The sequence below is a fragment of the Carassius gibelio genome, chromosome B1 (genome assembly GCF_023724105.1).
Source record: "Carassius gibelio isolate Cgi1373 ecotype wild population from Czech Republic chromosome B1, carGib1.2-hapl.c, whole genome shotgun sequence".
Classification (NCBI taxonomy): Eukaryota; Metazoa; Chordata; class Actinopteri; order Cypriniformes; family Cyprinidae; genus Carassius; species Carassius gibelio.
Window position 1 is genome coordinate 32,846,441 of NC_068396.1, and position 14,677 is coordinate 32,861,117.

General features: G+C 45.1%; 3 protein-coding genes across 5 annotated transcripts in view; 2 read left to right on the plus strand and 1 right to left on the minus strand.

Annotated features, from left to right (window-relative positions):
- The first annotated feature begins 112 nt into the window (after positions 1-112).
- Positions 113-3,971, plus strand: LOC127949467 (cytochrome P450 3A30-like). 2 transcript variants are annotated; one of them, XM_052546802.1, is made up of 13 exons: positions 113-267; positions 479-572; positions 766-818; positions 1,115-1,214; positions 1,539-1,652; positions 1,773-1,861; positions 2,106-2,254; positions 2,335-2,465; positions 2,549-2,636; positions 2,704-2,864; positions 2,938-3,164; positions 3,277-3,439; positions 3,517-3,971. In XM_052546802.1, the coding sequence occupies exons 1-13, from the start codon at positions 197-199 to the stop codon at positions 3,631-3,633; spliced, it is 1,557 nt and encodes a 518-aa protein (XP_052402762.1). In that variant the 5' UTR covers positions 113-196; the 3' UTR covers positions 3,634-3,971. The 2 variants fall into 2 exon arrangements, with proteins under 2 accessions (XP_052402762.1, XP_052402763.1); XM_052546803.1 differs by lacking the exon at positions 113-267 and adding an exon at positions 308-332.
- Positions 3,972-5,032: 1,061 nt separating this feature from the next.
- LOC127949558 (cytochrome P450 3A27-like) lies at positions 5,033-10,992 on the plus strand. Its single transcript, XM_052547010.1, has 6 exons — positions 5,033-5,166; positions 9,426-9,519; positions 9,674-9,726; positions 9,958-10,057; positions 10,314-10,381; positions 10,849-10,992. Exons 1-5 carry the CDS (start codon positions 5,096-5,098, stop codon positions 10,374-10,376), a joined length of 381 nt encoding a protein of 126 aa, XP_052402970.1. The 5' UTR covers positions 5,033-5,095; the 3' UTR covers positions 10,377-10,381; positions 10,849-10,992.
- Positions 10,993-13,145: 2,153 nt separating this feature from the next.
- Positions 13,146-14,677, minus strand: part of LOC127949392 (general transcription factor 3C polypeptide 1) — an 18,820-nt gene continuing 17,288 nt past the window's right edge. For both annotated transcript variants that reach the window (XM_052546523.1, XM_052546522.1), the window contains exons 34-36: positions 14,640-14,673; positions 14,326-14,512; positions 13,146-13,744 (exon numbers count right to left, since the gene is read on the minus strand). In XM_052546523.1, coding sequence (XP_052402483.1) covers positions 13,514-13,744; positions 14,326-14,512; positions 14,640-14,673 — 452 coding nt within the window. In that variant the 3' untranslated portion in view covers positions 13,146-13,513. The remainder of the gene's footprint in view (positions 13,745-14,325; positions 14,513-14,639; positions 14,674-14,677) is intronic.

Here is a 14,677-nt window from a genome sequence, read left to right on the forward strand (position 1 = left end):
CCTGGTGGTTTATGTAACCATGATGGTGCTGCTGTGGTTTGATGAACAGAAGTGAGTGTGTTCAGAGGTGAGCGTGACGCTGTGGGAGGGTTTGTGAGGCTCTTCTCCACTAGTTAATGTGTAATCTGACAGCAGAATAAAGCTGCTGCTGCTGCTCGCTGCCAGTGTTTAGTCTGAGCGTCCCGGAGCAGGAACCATGAGCTACGGTCTGTTCTTCTCTGCTGAAACATGGGCTCTGCTCATACTGTTTGTGACACTTCTGTTCATGTAAGTGATGCTCTCTTCAACTGAAGAACTAGTTCTAGGTCTGGAATCTTAATAAGAATGAGTCAGTAAGTAATGAGTTTGAAGAATTACAGTCGTCTTCTGTCAAAGGTCTAACAGTTTAAAAACTCAAAGCAATCAGTAGCAAAAGCTGCTGTTGTGAATGTCATAATATCTGTCTAAAATATTCATTTGGTTCTGATGTCATTTCCAGATATGGATCCTGGCCTCATGGTGTCTTCAAGAAGTTGGGGATCCCGGGGCCCAAACCTCTGCCGTTCTTCGGAACCATGCTGGAATATAGAAAGGTGTGATATTATGTTAAACTGAGCTTTGGACACATTTGGATGTTGATGATCTCCTGATTTTCCGTCAGTCTTCAGTTCAGATCTGCTCCCTTTATTGAAGGAATGTGATGTGAATCTGGATGTTCTTCTCACAGTGTTTCTTTGGTGACTTTTTAGATTCTTCTCTAAATGTGAACACATCTGTTATTTTCAGGGGTTTCACAACTTCGATATGGAGTGTTTCAAGAAGAACGGACGAGTCTGGGGGTGAGTGTGAGACTAAACGATGAAGCCTCAGAGATCAGTCTCAAAGTAAAGAACATCTGACACAAATGAAACAGAGCTGATTCAGATGACGACACTTTGAAACTAAATGATAAATATGACTGATGGTTTGACACTGTCTTTATGAGATCATTGACAAGATTCATAAGATCTGTAATGAAGAATCAGAGCAGACAATGATGGTCATTACGCAATACTGAACTGTTAAAAAGTCATTATTATAATGAACTGAATGATTGTTCTCAATTTGATGTTAATATTGCTTGTGGTTCTGGCAGTATTTACGATGCGAGGCAGCCTGTTCTGTGCATCATGGACCTATCCATCATCAAAACCATCCTGGTTAAAGAATGCTACTCTCTCTTCACCAACAGAAGGGTAAAATCATCTTCATCTGAAATTAAATCAGCCTCGTCAAATACTGATTTGATCTGCCCTGAATGTTGACATTACTGATAACCAAAAAAAAGGAAAGGTTATATTTGCTCACAAAGCAAGAAAATGCAGAGGTTTTGCAAGCAATTGTTTTTAGTCACCATGTCCACTTTGGGGCTCTATAAAATACAGAGGGACTTGAGCAGAAAATTATATTCTTTCTAATAATAATAAATCTGCATGACTGGGATGTTTTAGGGCCGCTGGAACAGTATGTGTTTGTGTTTGTGTTGTGGTTTCATCTGGGTTTGTTCTCTGAACCGGCAGAATTTACGCCTGAATGGGCCGCTGTACGACGCCGTGTCCATCGTAGAAGACGACGACTGGAGGAGGATCCGCAGCGTCCTCTCGCCCTCCTTCACCAGCGGGAGGTTAAAGGAGGTGCGTGAGTCTGGAGTCACTCACACATACATAATAATGGCACAGAAAAACTGTGTGTGATGGAGATGGTTTGAGCTGATGATGATGATGATGATAATATACTGGCGATCCTTGCTCTAGATGTTCGGTATCATGAAGACTCACTCTCACACTCTGGTTGATAATCTGGGGAAAACAGCAACGCGAGGAGAAGCCGTGGATATTAAAGAGTGAGACACACATTCAAGATTCTTACATAATATTACATATGGCCTGTTGTTATCTTAATAGATAAGAACAGAGCTGCAATAAATCACTGTAATTACAGACCAAAGGTGTTCAAATGCCTCAACTATAACCTACAATAACCTATACAGACTGATAATATTCATGGAGAACATTCACTATTTATAGAGAATATAGGTTATAAGTTTATCAGATGGCAATATCTCTCTGTGGTCTGAATGTGTTCAGGTTCTTCGGGGCGTACAGTATGGATGTGGTGACCAGCACAGCGTTCAGCGTCGACATCGACTCCCTCAACAACCCTAAAGACCCATTTGTGACCAACATCAAGAAAATGCTGAAGTTTGACTTTCTGAACCCTCTGTTCTTGTTCACCGGTAAACAGCTCAACTAGTTCTGTCAGTTCAACAGTGTTTAGTGTAGGAAATGTTGTGACCTTTTTCAATGTCTTCCCCAGCTTTATTTCCTTTCATCACACCTGTCCTGGACAAAATGGATTATGCCTTCTTCCCGACATCTGTGACAGATTACTTCTACGCTGCCTTAAAGAAGATCAAGTCCGAAAGAGTGGCCAAGGACCACAAGAAGGTACGACAAACACTTCACGCGAACAGACAGATGTGAGCCTTTAAATGAAGCTGTCACCAGAGCATGTTTCTCACTTCCTGCAGAAGCGAGTGGACTTCCTGCAGCTGATGGTCGACTCTCAGACAGAAGGGAAAACTGAGCATGGAAGCAGCGAGGAACACCCAGAGAAAGGTAAAGCATCTCAGAATGATCTTGTGCTGTATTTGAAGAAACATTCCTCACACAGTGTCCTGTGCAGGTCTGAGTGACCACGAGATCCTCTCACAGTCCATGATCTTCATCTTCGCCGGGTACGAGACCAGCAGCAGCACTCTGTCCTTCTTCTTCTACAATCTGGCAACCAACCCAGAGGCCATGAAGAAACTGCAGAAGGAGATCGACCAGACCTTCCCTAATAAGGTAGAGCTCAGAGAACTGAGTGAATCTGTACGTGAGAAGAGTTTGAGAGGTTAAGCTCTGAACTGTGTTGAAGGCTCCGGTGGATTATGAAGGCGTCATGAACATGGAGTATCTGGATGCGGCTCTGAACGAGTCTCTGCGCCTGTTCCCCATCGCTGGTCGACTCGAGCGGGTCTGTAAGAAAACGGTGGACATCAACGGCCTCCTTATCCCTAAAGACATGGTGGTGATGATCCCCACATACGTCCTCCACAGAGACCCAGATTATTGGAGCGACCCAGAGAGCTTCAAACCCGAGAGGTCAGGAACCACAAAACACAGCTCTGTAGAGAACTAGATCCAGATAAACACAGAGTTCACACTGAAACCTAGCATCTCAGTGCTTGTGTAAATGCTTCTGCTTCATTCCCAGGTTCACTAAAGACAACAAGGAGTCGATCGACCCCTACATGTACATGCCCTTTGGTCTGGGGCCCAGGAACTGCATCGGGATGAGGTTTGCTCAGGTGACCATGAAGCTGGCCATCGTGGAGATCCTGCAGAGGTTTGACGTCTCTGTGTGTGACCAGACTCAGGTGAGCAGATGGATCCTCCACACTGTCTCCCAGGATGACTGCAGTCATTAACTCATGCTCACTCTTTCTCTTCACAGGTTCCTCTGGAGCTTGGCATCAGCGGTCTCCTTTCTTCCAAAGAGCCCATTAAACTCAAGTTCAAGCCTCGGAAGGTTTCCCTCTCAGAAGATATCTGTAACAACAACACATCATAGAGCAGCTCCTGAACCACCGTTCATCTGCTGTTTGCTTCTCTTTCAGTCCGAGGAGGAAGTTTGATTGATCTTTTAAAATAAAAGAATAGATGTAGTCTCTAGTCTTCAGTGAAGAGGAGGATTCTCTGGGTCTTTCGGACTCAGACTGAGAGACTGGACAGGTTCTCCTGTCATCTGGAGCTTTCAGAGAGTGGAAATGATGATGCCATGAGATTTAATTTAGAGGTTTTTCTTTGTGATGATTGAGAAAACTGATTAAATGAGGTTAACCTAGAAAGAAATGAAATAGAAATATGAAATGAAATGAATCAAATAAATTAAAGCAGATATGTATCCGACGTGTGTGTGATGTCTATTACTGTATTCACTGTACAATACAACCTTACATTACGGGATTTGGTTTAAAGAGACTCTGGTGCCTGTTTACACAATCATACAGAGTTTAAATAATAATTCAGTGTACAAAGAGAAAATTATGCTGCATTATCACCAAATATTGGATTAAATCTTTTTGATTATGAACACTATAATTGTGACTTTGTGCCATTTTGTACAAGATAAAACATCTCAAAACAAACTTCATTGTTTAACATTAAAGAACAATACTGTGATAAACTGTGCATTTCTTCATATTTTATGTAAAATTACTACTAATAATACACAAATTATGCTTTTTGATATAAAACCTAGTTGATAAAAAGATAGAATCCAATATTTGGTGATAATATACCATAGTGAGAGATTTATAAACTATTTTATTGTAGGATGGTCTTTTGGGACCAGGAACACTACACTACAACAACAGAGTGGGAAATAAATCCCCCCAAAATACAAATGTAGTCCAACATTTTTTTTAAAGCTGTAACGGTACGTTTTAGTTCTGGATAACATGTTGTTATGGAGCTGCTCAAACTCATTCTGTAGGATACTGGCATGATGACCTGATGTGTGGGTCAAACCTCCATCACCATCAGTCACTGAAATAGAAGGCAGCAGCTTGGGGATTTCAGGAAACATGGACTATAATCCAACACCAGCATCTCTAAAACACACTCTTTTGAGCTACTAAACCTCGAGCAACACCTTCAATTTGCCACATTCTGATTCAATAACATTCTTGAGGATACAGTAATAAAATATAGGTCAACTCAGTGACGCCTCTATCTAGAGCTTCAAACTAACATTACAGACTCTAGAATGGAGCAGAGTCACCACAAATACATCTCCAAATCAGATCAGATCGTATGCTGCTCTTTCACAGCTGCCCAAAACAAACCCAGATCTTAAAGAGCTCATGTGTTGTGTGTTTGTGGTGGGATCGATGAGTTCAGCTCAGTTCAGCAGTGATTGTGAGTGTGTTCAGAGGTGAGCGTGTTGTTTGTGAGGCTCTTCTCCACTGGTTAATGTGTAATCTGAGAGCAGAATAAAGTGTTTTTAGTCTGAGCGTCCCGGAGCAGGAACCATGAGCTACGGTCTGTTCTTCTCTGCTGAAACATGGGCTCTGCTCATACTGTTTGTGACACTTCTGTTCATGTAAGTGATGCTCTCTTCAACTGAAGAATTAGTTCTAGTTGTATCTTCATAAAAATCCACACAAAAATCTGATAAATGTGAATCTGTTAAATTTACATATTGTGACGTTGTGTGTTAGGGAAAACACAAGGAGAGGGTAGGATCCAATTGCAAGATATGTTTAATTAACAAAAAGGGTAAATACAAAATAAACAGTCCAGGAAGACAAACGAAACAAAACAAAAGAGGGGATCGGATGGAACTCGGAGGAACGAGAAGGTAAGGGTAGGTCTCGGGAAATGAGAACATATGACACAAAGGTTAAGGACTCCATACAGACAACAGAGAAGGACAGCTATATATAAGGAGACTAATGACAAAGGATTGTCCGCACCTGTGCGATTTAATTGGAGTGCAATTACTGTGAAGACAGGACCAGACTAGAGGAATTAAAGTGCCTATGGTGAAGTGCCTAAGGAGAAATGAGCTCACTAGGGAACACCCAGGAAAACGGAGACTGACAGCGTGACATTACCCCCTCCCCTACGGAGCAGCTGCCAGATGCTCCACCTGAAACCCAGTAAAACCCGACAGAAAAAGTGGTAGGAGGGAGGTGGAGCTGCGGCAGACTAGGGGGAGGGACGGAGGGTCAGAAAACAGAGACAGGAGAACCAGATATAATGGAAAGGCAAAGACAGGACAACCAGGTAAAATGGAAAGACAAAGACAGGAGAAGTGTAACACAAAACAAGGAGTCCAGGGGGGTGGTGGACCAGTGGAGAATCAGGGGGAGGGACTGAGGGCCAGGTCCAAAGAAGGAGACAGATAGAAAGCAAAAGAAAACAAAAACATGGGTCCATAAAGGACATCATGTGATGCCCTCCCGTGCGGAGCAGAGGGCCATCACCACCATATGGTCACGGCAGAAGCCCCCCCAGGGCGGAGCGGAAGACCACCACCTCCACGTGGTCGAGGCCGGAGTCCCCCAGGGAGGAGCGGAAGACCACCACGTCCTCCTGGTCGATGCCAGAGTCCCCCAGGGCGGAGCGGAAGACCACCACATCCGTGTGGTCCGACCAACGGGAGAAAGAACCTCTGGCAATCTCATGGTGCCTCCACTGGACTCCAAAAGACCGGTGCCGACCCGACACCACTCCCGAAGACCACCGGTGACTTGACTCTGTCCTTGAAGACCACCGGTGACTAGCCCTGACTCTGGAGGGTTCACCGGCACCTGACTCGACTCTGGAGAGTTCACCGGCACCTGACTCGACTCTGGAGAGTTCACCGGCACCTGACTCGACTCTGGAGAGTTCACCGGCACCTGACTTGACTCTGGAAAGTCAACAGGAACTAGCCCTGACTCTGGAGGGTCAACGGTAACTAACCCTGACTCTGGAGGGTCCATGAACACCTGACTCGACTCTAGAGGGTCAACCGGGAACTGACTCAACTCTGGAAAGTCAATGGGCAACTGACTTGACTTGGGAAGGTCAACAAGAATCTGACTTGATTCCGGAATGGCCTCGGGCACCGCCTCGCCCGCCTCTGGAAAAGCATCGAGCACCGCCTCGGCCTCCGGGACAGCATCGGGCACCGCCTTGGCCTCCGGAACAGCATCAGTCACCGCCTCGGCCTCCGGAACAGCATCAGTCACCGCCTCGGCCTCCGGAACAGCCTCGAACACTGCCTCGGCATCGGGCACCACCTCAGCCCCCGGAACAGCAACGGGCAACACCTCAGCCTCCGGAACAGCATCGGGCACCGCCTCGGCCTCCGGAACAGCATCGGGCACCGGCCTCGGCCTCCGGAACAGCATCGGGCATCGCCTCGGGAACTGTCTCGGGCACCGCCTCGGCCTCTGGAGCGGCCTCGGGAATGTCCTCCTGGACGGCAGCTGCCCGCTTGGGAACGTCCTCCTGGACGGCAGCGGCCCGCTCGGGAATGTTCTCCGGGCTTTGAGGAACGGTAGACGCCTGTCTCCTCCTCCTCCGCCCTCCATGATGGCGAGTCGGTAGCACCTTGTCTGGAGACTCAGGCGTTGAGTCAGCCATCTTGTGCTGTGGCTCTGAGCTGGTGGCCATCTTGTGCTGTGGCGCTGGAATGGTGGGTACTCTGTGCTTTGGCACTGTGCTGGCTGCCATCTTGCCTCATTGTGCTGGGTTGGCGGCCATCTTGTGCTGTGGCGCTGGGCTGGCGGCCATCTTGTGCTGTGGCGCTGGGCTGGCGGCCATCTTGCCTCATGGTGCTGGGTTGGCGGCCATGCCACGCAGCGGTGCTGGCCTGACACCACTCCCGATGCCGGTGCCCGATGCTGTTCCGGAGGCCGAGGCGGTGCCCGATGCTGTTCCGGAGGCCGAGGTGTTGCCCGATGCTGTTCCGGAGGCCGAGGTGTTGCCCGATGCTGTTCCGGGGGCTGAGGTGGTGCCCGATGCTGTTCCGGAGGCCGAGGTGTTGCCCGATGCTGTTCCGGAGGCCGAGGTGTTGCCCGATGCTGTTCCGGAGGCCGAGGCGGTGCCCGATGCTGTTCCGGAGGCCGAGGTGTTGCCCGATGCTGTTCCGGAGGCCGAGGTGTTGCCCGATGCTGTTCCGGGGGCTGAGGTGGTGCCCGATGCCGAGGCAGTGTTCGAGGCTATTCCGGAGGCCGAGGCGGTGACTGATGCTGTTCCGGAGGCCGAGGCGGTGACTGATGCTGTTCCGGAGGCCGAGGCGGTGCCCGATGCTGTCCCGGAGGCCAAGGCGGTGACTGATGCTGTTCCGGAGGCCGAGGCGGTGACTGATGCTGTTCCGGAGGCCAAGGCGGTGACTGATGCTGTTCCGGAGGCCGAGGCGGTGCCCGATGCTGTCCCGGAGGCCAAGGCGGTGCCTGAGGCCGAGGCGGTGCTCGATGCTGTTCCAGAGGCCGAGGCGGTGCCCGATGCTGTTCCGGAGGCGGGCGAGGCGGTGCCCGAGGCCATTCCGGAATCAAGTGCTGGGTTGGCAGACATTTTGTGCAGCAGCACAGGACTGGTGGCCATCTGATACAACGGTGCTGGCTCGGCCGATTTGCGTCTCCTTTCTCCTCTCGGGACATACTGGGTAAATGGCGGCCCCCAACCGAACCCCGGGTCAACGGGAGCCCACCGTGGAGATCGCTGCCGAACCTCCTCTCGACTGTTTGCTCCGGAGGGACCTCCCCTGGTCCCCCGGAACACCACTAGGCGAGAGCCCTCAAAGCCACCTTTCTCCTGCTTGCTGGCTGGGGAGGAAATGGCAGCAGACATACCGCTGGATCCTTGGTGATGGAGTCCTTCTGTGACGTTGTGTGTTAGGGAAAACACAAGGAGAGGGTAGGATCCAGTTGCAAGATATGTTTAATTAACAAAAAGGGTAAATACAAAATAAACAGTCCAGGAAGACAAACGAAACAAAACAAAAGAGGGGACCGGATGGAACGAGAAGGTAAGGGTAGGTCTCGGGAAATGAGAACATATGACACATAGGGTAAGGACTCCATACAAACAACAGAGAAGGACAGCTATTTATAAAGGAGACTAATGACAAAGAATTGTCAGCACCTGTGCGATTTAATTGGAGTGCAATTACTGTGAAGACAGGACCAGACTAGAGGAATTAAAGTGCCTATGGTGAAGTGCCTAAGGAGAAGTGAGCTCACTAGGGAACACCCAGGAAAACAGAGACTGACAGCGTGATACATATGAGATACATTGTCATATAAATCAAAAACATGGAACATAAAACTGAAATAATTTCATATATTAACATGCATATCTAGTCCATACAAATATCTATGTTTTCAATATGAATGTGTAATACATTTTGGGGCATGAATGTCATGTATTAGATATATTACAAAAGCATACAGATTTTTGGCATGCATGTTTTTTTAAATTTGCATAAAATATATATCGTTGACACTTGCAACAAACAATATCATAAATTTCAGAATATAGATATTAAAATATGTACATACCTGTATACACATTTTACTATGGGGGTTTTATATTTTGTAATATTGCTCACCTACCCAGATAATGACCAGAAGTATTAAATTTTTTTCATGTATGTGAAAATGATACAGCTTTATTGGTAACACATAGATAGTAAAAGTCTTGATACAGGATATACATGTATATGTCATATAATACATTTCTGTATGGGGATGATTCAGTAAACAGTGTCTGTGGACACACTTCGTAGCAGAAGAAAGTGATTCTCAAACACGTGACTGTTGCTGATGTCATAACATCTGTCTTAAAAGATTCTGATGTAATTTCCAGATATGGATCCTGGCCTCATGGTGTCTTCAAGAAGCTGGGCATCCCGGGGCCCAAACCTCTGCCGTTCTTCGGAACCATGCTGGAATATAGAAAGGTGAGCTGTGTGTTCGAGCAAACACTGACCCATGATGAGCTCCTGAAGTTTGACTTAACTAAAGATTCATCCGCTCTAATGAATGGATGATCTCCAGCACACTTCAGCTTCGTCTCCTCTGCTCTCAGTGTCTTATCATAACCTGCTCTTTCAGGGTGTTCATCTTTTCGATGTGGAGTGTTTCGAGAAGTATGGACGAGTCTGGAGGTGAGTGTGAGACTAAATGATGTAGCTATGAAAGAATGTGATCATCTGGTTCACAAACTCAAATTATTCAATAACAATGAAATGATGAACATGTTTGAAACTCTGTGATCCTGAGAGCTTCAATGAATCACGTCTCTGGAAGTGAATAATTTATACAGTTGCACTGAATTCATGATTAGAACAGACGAGAACAGAAATCCTTCTGAAATCAAGAGGGTTTTTTTTTGGCAGTATTTACGATGCGAGGCAGCCTGTTCTGTGCATCATGGACCTATCCATCATCAAAACCATCCTGGTTAAAGAATGCTACTCTCTCTTCACCAACAGAAGGGTAAACTAATTTTCATCTGAAATTAAATCAGCCTCGTCAAATACTGATTTGATCTGCATTGAATGTAGAGTGATGGACCTTGCTGATGGTCAAAAAGGAAAGGTTATATATGACTACAAAGCTAGAAAATGCAAAAGTTTTGCAAACAATTGTTTTCAATCACCGTGTCCACTTTGGGGCTCTATAAAATACAGAGGGACTTGAGCAGAAAATTAGATTCTTTCTAATAATAATAACGACACCGTGTCCATCGTAGAAGACGACGACTGGAGGAGGATCCGCAGCGTCCTCTCGCCCTCCTTCACCAGCGGGAGGTTAAAGGAGGTGCGTGAGTCTGGAGTCACTTACATGTCTTCTTCTGTTTAATAATGCCACAGATAAACCATCAGTCGTCTGAGAGAGAAACCCAGACTGGAGCTGAACTGAGCAAATGATTCACATTATACTTAATTCATGCTTTATTCTGTTATCTTTATCTGTGTCCTCCTCATGCAATAGTCCTCGAACAGTTAATATCTGTAGTGATTACATGTTACAATAGTGACAAGATTTCAGCTCAAGATTTAGTCATTTGTACTACAGATTCATTCATGCTGAGCTGCTCAGAGCAAGTGATACACATTAGATAACTGATGCTTCATCTGTGTTTGAACAGTTAACAAGATTAACAACTGTAGTTATTTAATAACTTACCTGAAGTAATCATTGAACCAACAAATTCAGTTCAGAAAGAAAAAATAATAGTTTGACCTACAGAATCATTGAAGCTGAAGTGTGTGTGTGTTTGATAGACTAAAATATGAAAGAGGCATTTCCTGGAGCATTGTCCAGACATTACTGATTCAGATGAGTTGATGATGATGGTGATAATATACTGGCGATCCTCGCTCTAGATGTTCGGTATCATGAAGACTCACTCTCACACTCTGGTTGATAATCTGGGGAAAACAGCAACGTGAGGAGAAGCCGTGGAAATTACAGAGTGAGTCTAACTAATATCATGAGTCATGGCTTCTTCTAATCTGAACAGATAATGATAATAATATGACTACATTTTAATCACCAGAGCACAGGTGCTCAAATACCTCACTAATAGTGACTCGTAATGTAAAGTACATGTAATGTGTAACAAGGACATCTTGAAATAAAGTGTTACCATTCTTTGCTTTTGGTGATGGTCATTAATACACCAGTGGACTGTAAAAATCACGACTAAGAGAAGAATATATTGCTCAAAGTAACTGAGCAATATCTCTCTGTGGTCCGCATGTGTTCAGGTTCTTCGGGGCGTACAGTATGGATGTGGTGACCAGTACAGCGTTCAGCGTCGACATCGACTCCCTCAACAACCCTAAAGACCCATTTGTGACCAACATCAAGAAAATGCTGAAGTTTGACCTGTTCAGCCCTCTCTTCCTGACCATCGGTAAAGTCTCAACAGAACACACAGAAATCTCTGTGGGCTGCCATATTAGAACAGTGACCAATGGTGTAGGCTACATGACGTACCAATTCATTAATCTAATTAATCTAAGCATTGATTTGAGATTTCAGAAACTAGTTTTAGAGAGAAACATTCTGATGCATTCAGAAACAAAGACAGCTTGTGTGAACGAGTCACTGAATCATTCACTCACTCATTTGATCAAATATTTAGATTTACGGAGTGTAAGATGACACATAGGTCTGGCCTTATATATAGTGTATTACTCATTTAACACATAATTAACACATCACCCCAAACTGAAACATACCAAATTAATAAAAATAAAAATAGTTAAACACAAATCGACACATTCCTACTTGTGAAAGGTTATCCCATTTGATCTTGAATTGGTGGTTTTTACATCCATGCGCTGCTCAATACTGTGGCATCGATGAGAACTCGCTGGTTTGTTAGTGACGAACAGCATCGTGTTGATCGTCCAGGTACAGGTTTTTAAAAAGCTAACGTACTTTGCAAACATCCTGCATTTCAAAAATGTAATAAGAATCTTTTTCAATGTCTTCCCCAGCTTTATTTCCTTTCATCACCCCTGTCCTGGACAAAATGGATTATGCCTTCTTCCCGACATCTGTGACAGATTTCTTCTACGCTGCCTTAAAGAAGATCAAGTCCGAAAGAGTGGCCAAGGACCACAAGAAGGTACGACAAACACTTCACACGAACAGACAGATGTGAGCCTTTAAATGAAGCTGTCACCAGAGCATGTTTCTCACTTCCTGCAGAAGCGAGTGGACTTCCTGCAGCTGATGGTCGACTCTCAGACAGAAGGGAAAACTGAGCATGTGTGTGACCAGACTCAGGTGAGACTCCTACAGCTCACATGAAGCTGTACATGTAATCTGGATTAACATACACGGTTTCTGCCAGGTTTAAGATACATTTAAGAGTTATTTTTAAAGGTTTATAATGTCCAGTAAAGACAAGCTAAGAGATTGCATTCTCTAATTGTAAATGTCTAGTGATAAACACTATGACTTTATTAGCAACACTTTAAAGTCTGGAAAATTTAATCAATATCAGCTCCTTTCTTTATTTTACAAAAGACCAAGCTTAAGGCTTGAATATATCTGCTGACAAACACTAGATAGCATATGGATATTCTTGTTTTAAGAATAACTTAAATGTAAAACTTTTCCAGGATTTATTTTACATTCATGCATCTTGATTTAAGGACTTTTTAGATATTTTAACCGGAAAACAAAAACACTGAGGAAGATATACATTCGACCGCATGATCTGAAGACATTCTGCTCTGATTTAAGAGCTTTTTAGACTTGGTGTAAGTGTGAATAAAGAGGTTTCTCAGACCTGCAGAAACGCTGTAAACATTAGCATCATGTGTTTCTGCATCACTGCTGTGAAACAGTGAAACCGTCTCTCTCTACACAGACTCCTCTAGAGCTCAGCTTTAACGGCCTGCTGGCTCCCAGAACAGCCATGTTTAGGGGTTTGGCTGTGTGACGGTAAGACCAGGAGAAATGAGATTAACATCTGTAGGAATAAAAGTTTGATTGAAGAGACTGAAGTCTGCAGAAATGCATCTGATGTGTGTGGTGTCTGACAAACACGCTTGACAAGATATATTTTCACAAGCTCTTCCACGCTGTTTATTAGTAAGAATGAAACATACAAGCTTAAAACTAAAGTAAACTTTTAAACAAATGTGGTATGATTAACCTCCAAAATGTCTAAAATAAAGCTATTTCTCAGAGGGAGACCTTTACATACAATTATTTCTCATTGATTATGTAATTGATCTGTTTCGAGCCGCTTCAGATCCTCTTCCTCTGAATCATTCACATTCAGCATTTCTTCACGGTTATCTCTCAAAATAAAAAAATAAAACCAGCTGGCTGCTCCAGGAACATGTTGAACTGAAGTGGCACATCATGGACAGAAGTCTTTGTTTAGACGTATGAACAGATGATGATATTAAAACACAGTTCGTCTCACGAGCGCAGACACAGCTGCACCCATCTGTTCCAGTTGAGCTCGTGAGGAAAGACCCGCGCCAGTCTGAGCACACAGTCCACCGTCGGCTCGTAAAACACCGTCCCAGCGTCCCTCAGACTGACCTCGGCCTGACCTTTGACCTGCGGCGCTCTGGGCTTGGAGAAGAGCGACGGTTTGTGCTGCTGGATGGTGTAGCGCTTCCTCACGCAGCCCACATCCACCAGGACCTGACCACACACACACACACACACACACTTCTCTGAGAACATGTGAAGTGGCCAAGACACTACACAGACACAAGAGTTTTGGACTACTGTCTCCATCACGGTTAAATGCTCATGTGGCGTTGGCGTCAGTGGCTTTGAACGAACCTTGGTGTGTCAAAATACCATCTTTGCAAGTATCCTGGTAAACACAAGAGGTCGTAAGAGAAAGAAAACACGTGTAACAGTACACTGAGTCCAGGAAGCTCTTAAAGTGACAGCAGTCTAATATTCCTGCTGTCTGTCATTCATGCTAATCAAACTCTCACTGCTCCAGACTAAATCAGTTTTATTACTTTAAAAAGAAGAAATATATACATCTGTTAGTTTTTATTTCCTATTGCTGTAATTAGTTTCTTTCTTAATCGTTGACTGTTTCCTTGTCTTCAGTGAGTGTGAGTTTATTATTATTAGTAATTAGGCTAGTTTTATATTTTTATGACTTTGACACTGGTGAAAAATAACTATTTAGTGATATACACTTTTGTGGTGTATTAAAACGAATGTCTGTGAGGGTGGTGTAGAGGTGTAGGGGTGTAGGTCACCTGCAGCAGCTCCAGCACCACCACCGGCTGGAGCACCTGACTGTAGTGCTGCAGCAGCTGAGCCTCCAGCAGCGCCGGGCTGGACATGATGTGGAGCAGCAGAGACTCCAGCATGCCTTTACACACGGGCCGGTTGAGCGAGCCGTCCACCACACGCCACGGCCGGCTGACGAACCGCAGCGACCCGCTGACGGAGAGAGAGAGAGAGAGAGAGAGAGCGCTCGGATCACTGCATCACACACACACACACAGCCTCTCTCAGGACTCTGATCAAGCGCTTCAACAACTATAATGCTATAAAGAGTGTGACTCACTGTGTGTCCAGATCAGCAGCTCCTTCAGCTCCGTCTGG

Bases quoted from the DNA above. Each gene is read 5' to 3' on its own strand.
- LOC127949467 (XM_052546802.1), top strand. From the start codon at position 197: ATGAGCTACGGTCTGTTCTTCTCTGCTGAAACATGGGCTCTGCTCATA. The intron at 1,215-1,538 runs GTAAAATCATCT...CTGAACCGGCAG, and splicing joins CTCTCTTCACCAACAGAAGG to AATTTACGCCTGAATGGGCC. The intron at 1,653-1,772 runs GTGCGTGAGTCT...TCCTTGCTCTAG, and splicing joins CCAGCGGGAGGTTAAAGGAG to ATGTTCGGTATCATGAAGAC.
- LOC127949558 (XM_052547010.1), top strand. From the start codon at position 5,096: ATGAGCTACGGTCTGTTCTTCTCTGCTGAAACATGGGCTCTGCTCATA. The intron at 9,727-9,957 runs GTGAGTGTGAGA...TTTTTTTGGCAG, and splicing joins AAGTATGGACGAGTCTGGAG to TATTTACGATGCGAGGCAGC. The intron at 10,058-10,313 runs GTAAACTAATTT...TGTCCATCGTAG, and splicing joins CTCTCTTCACCAACAGAAGG to AAGACGACGACTGGAGGAGG.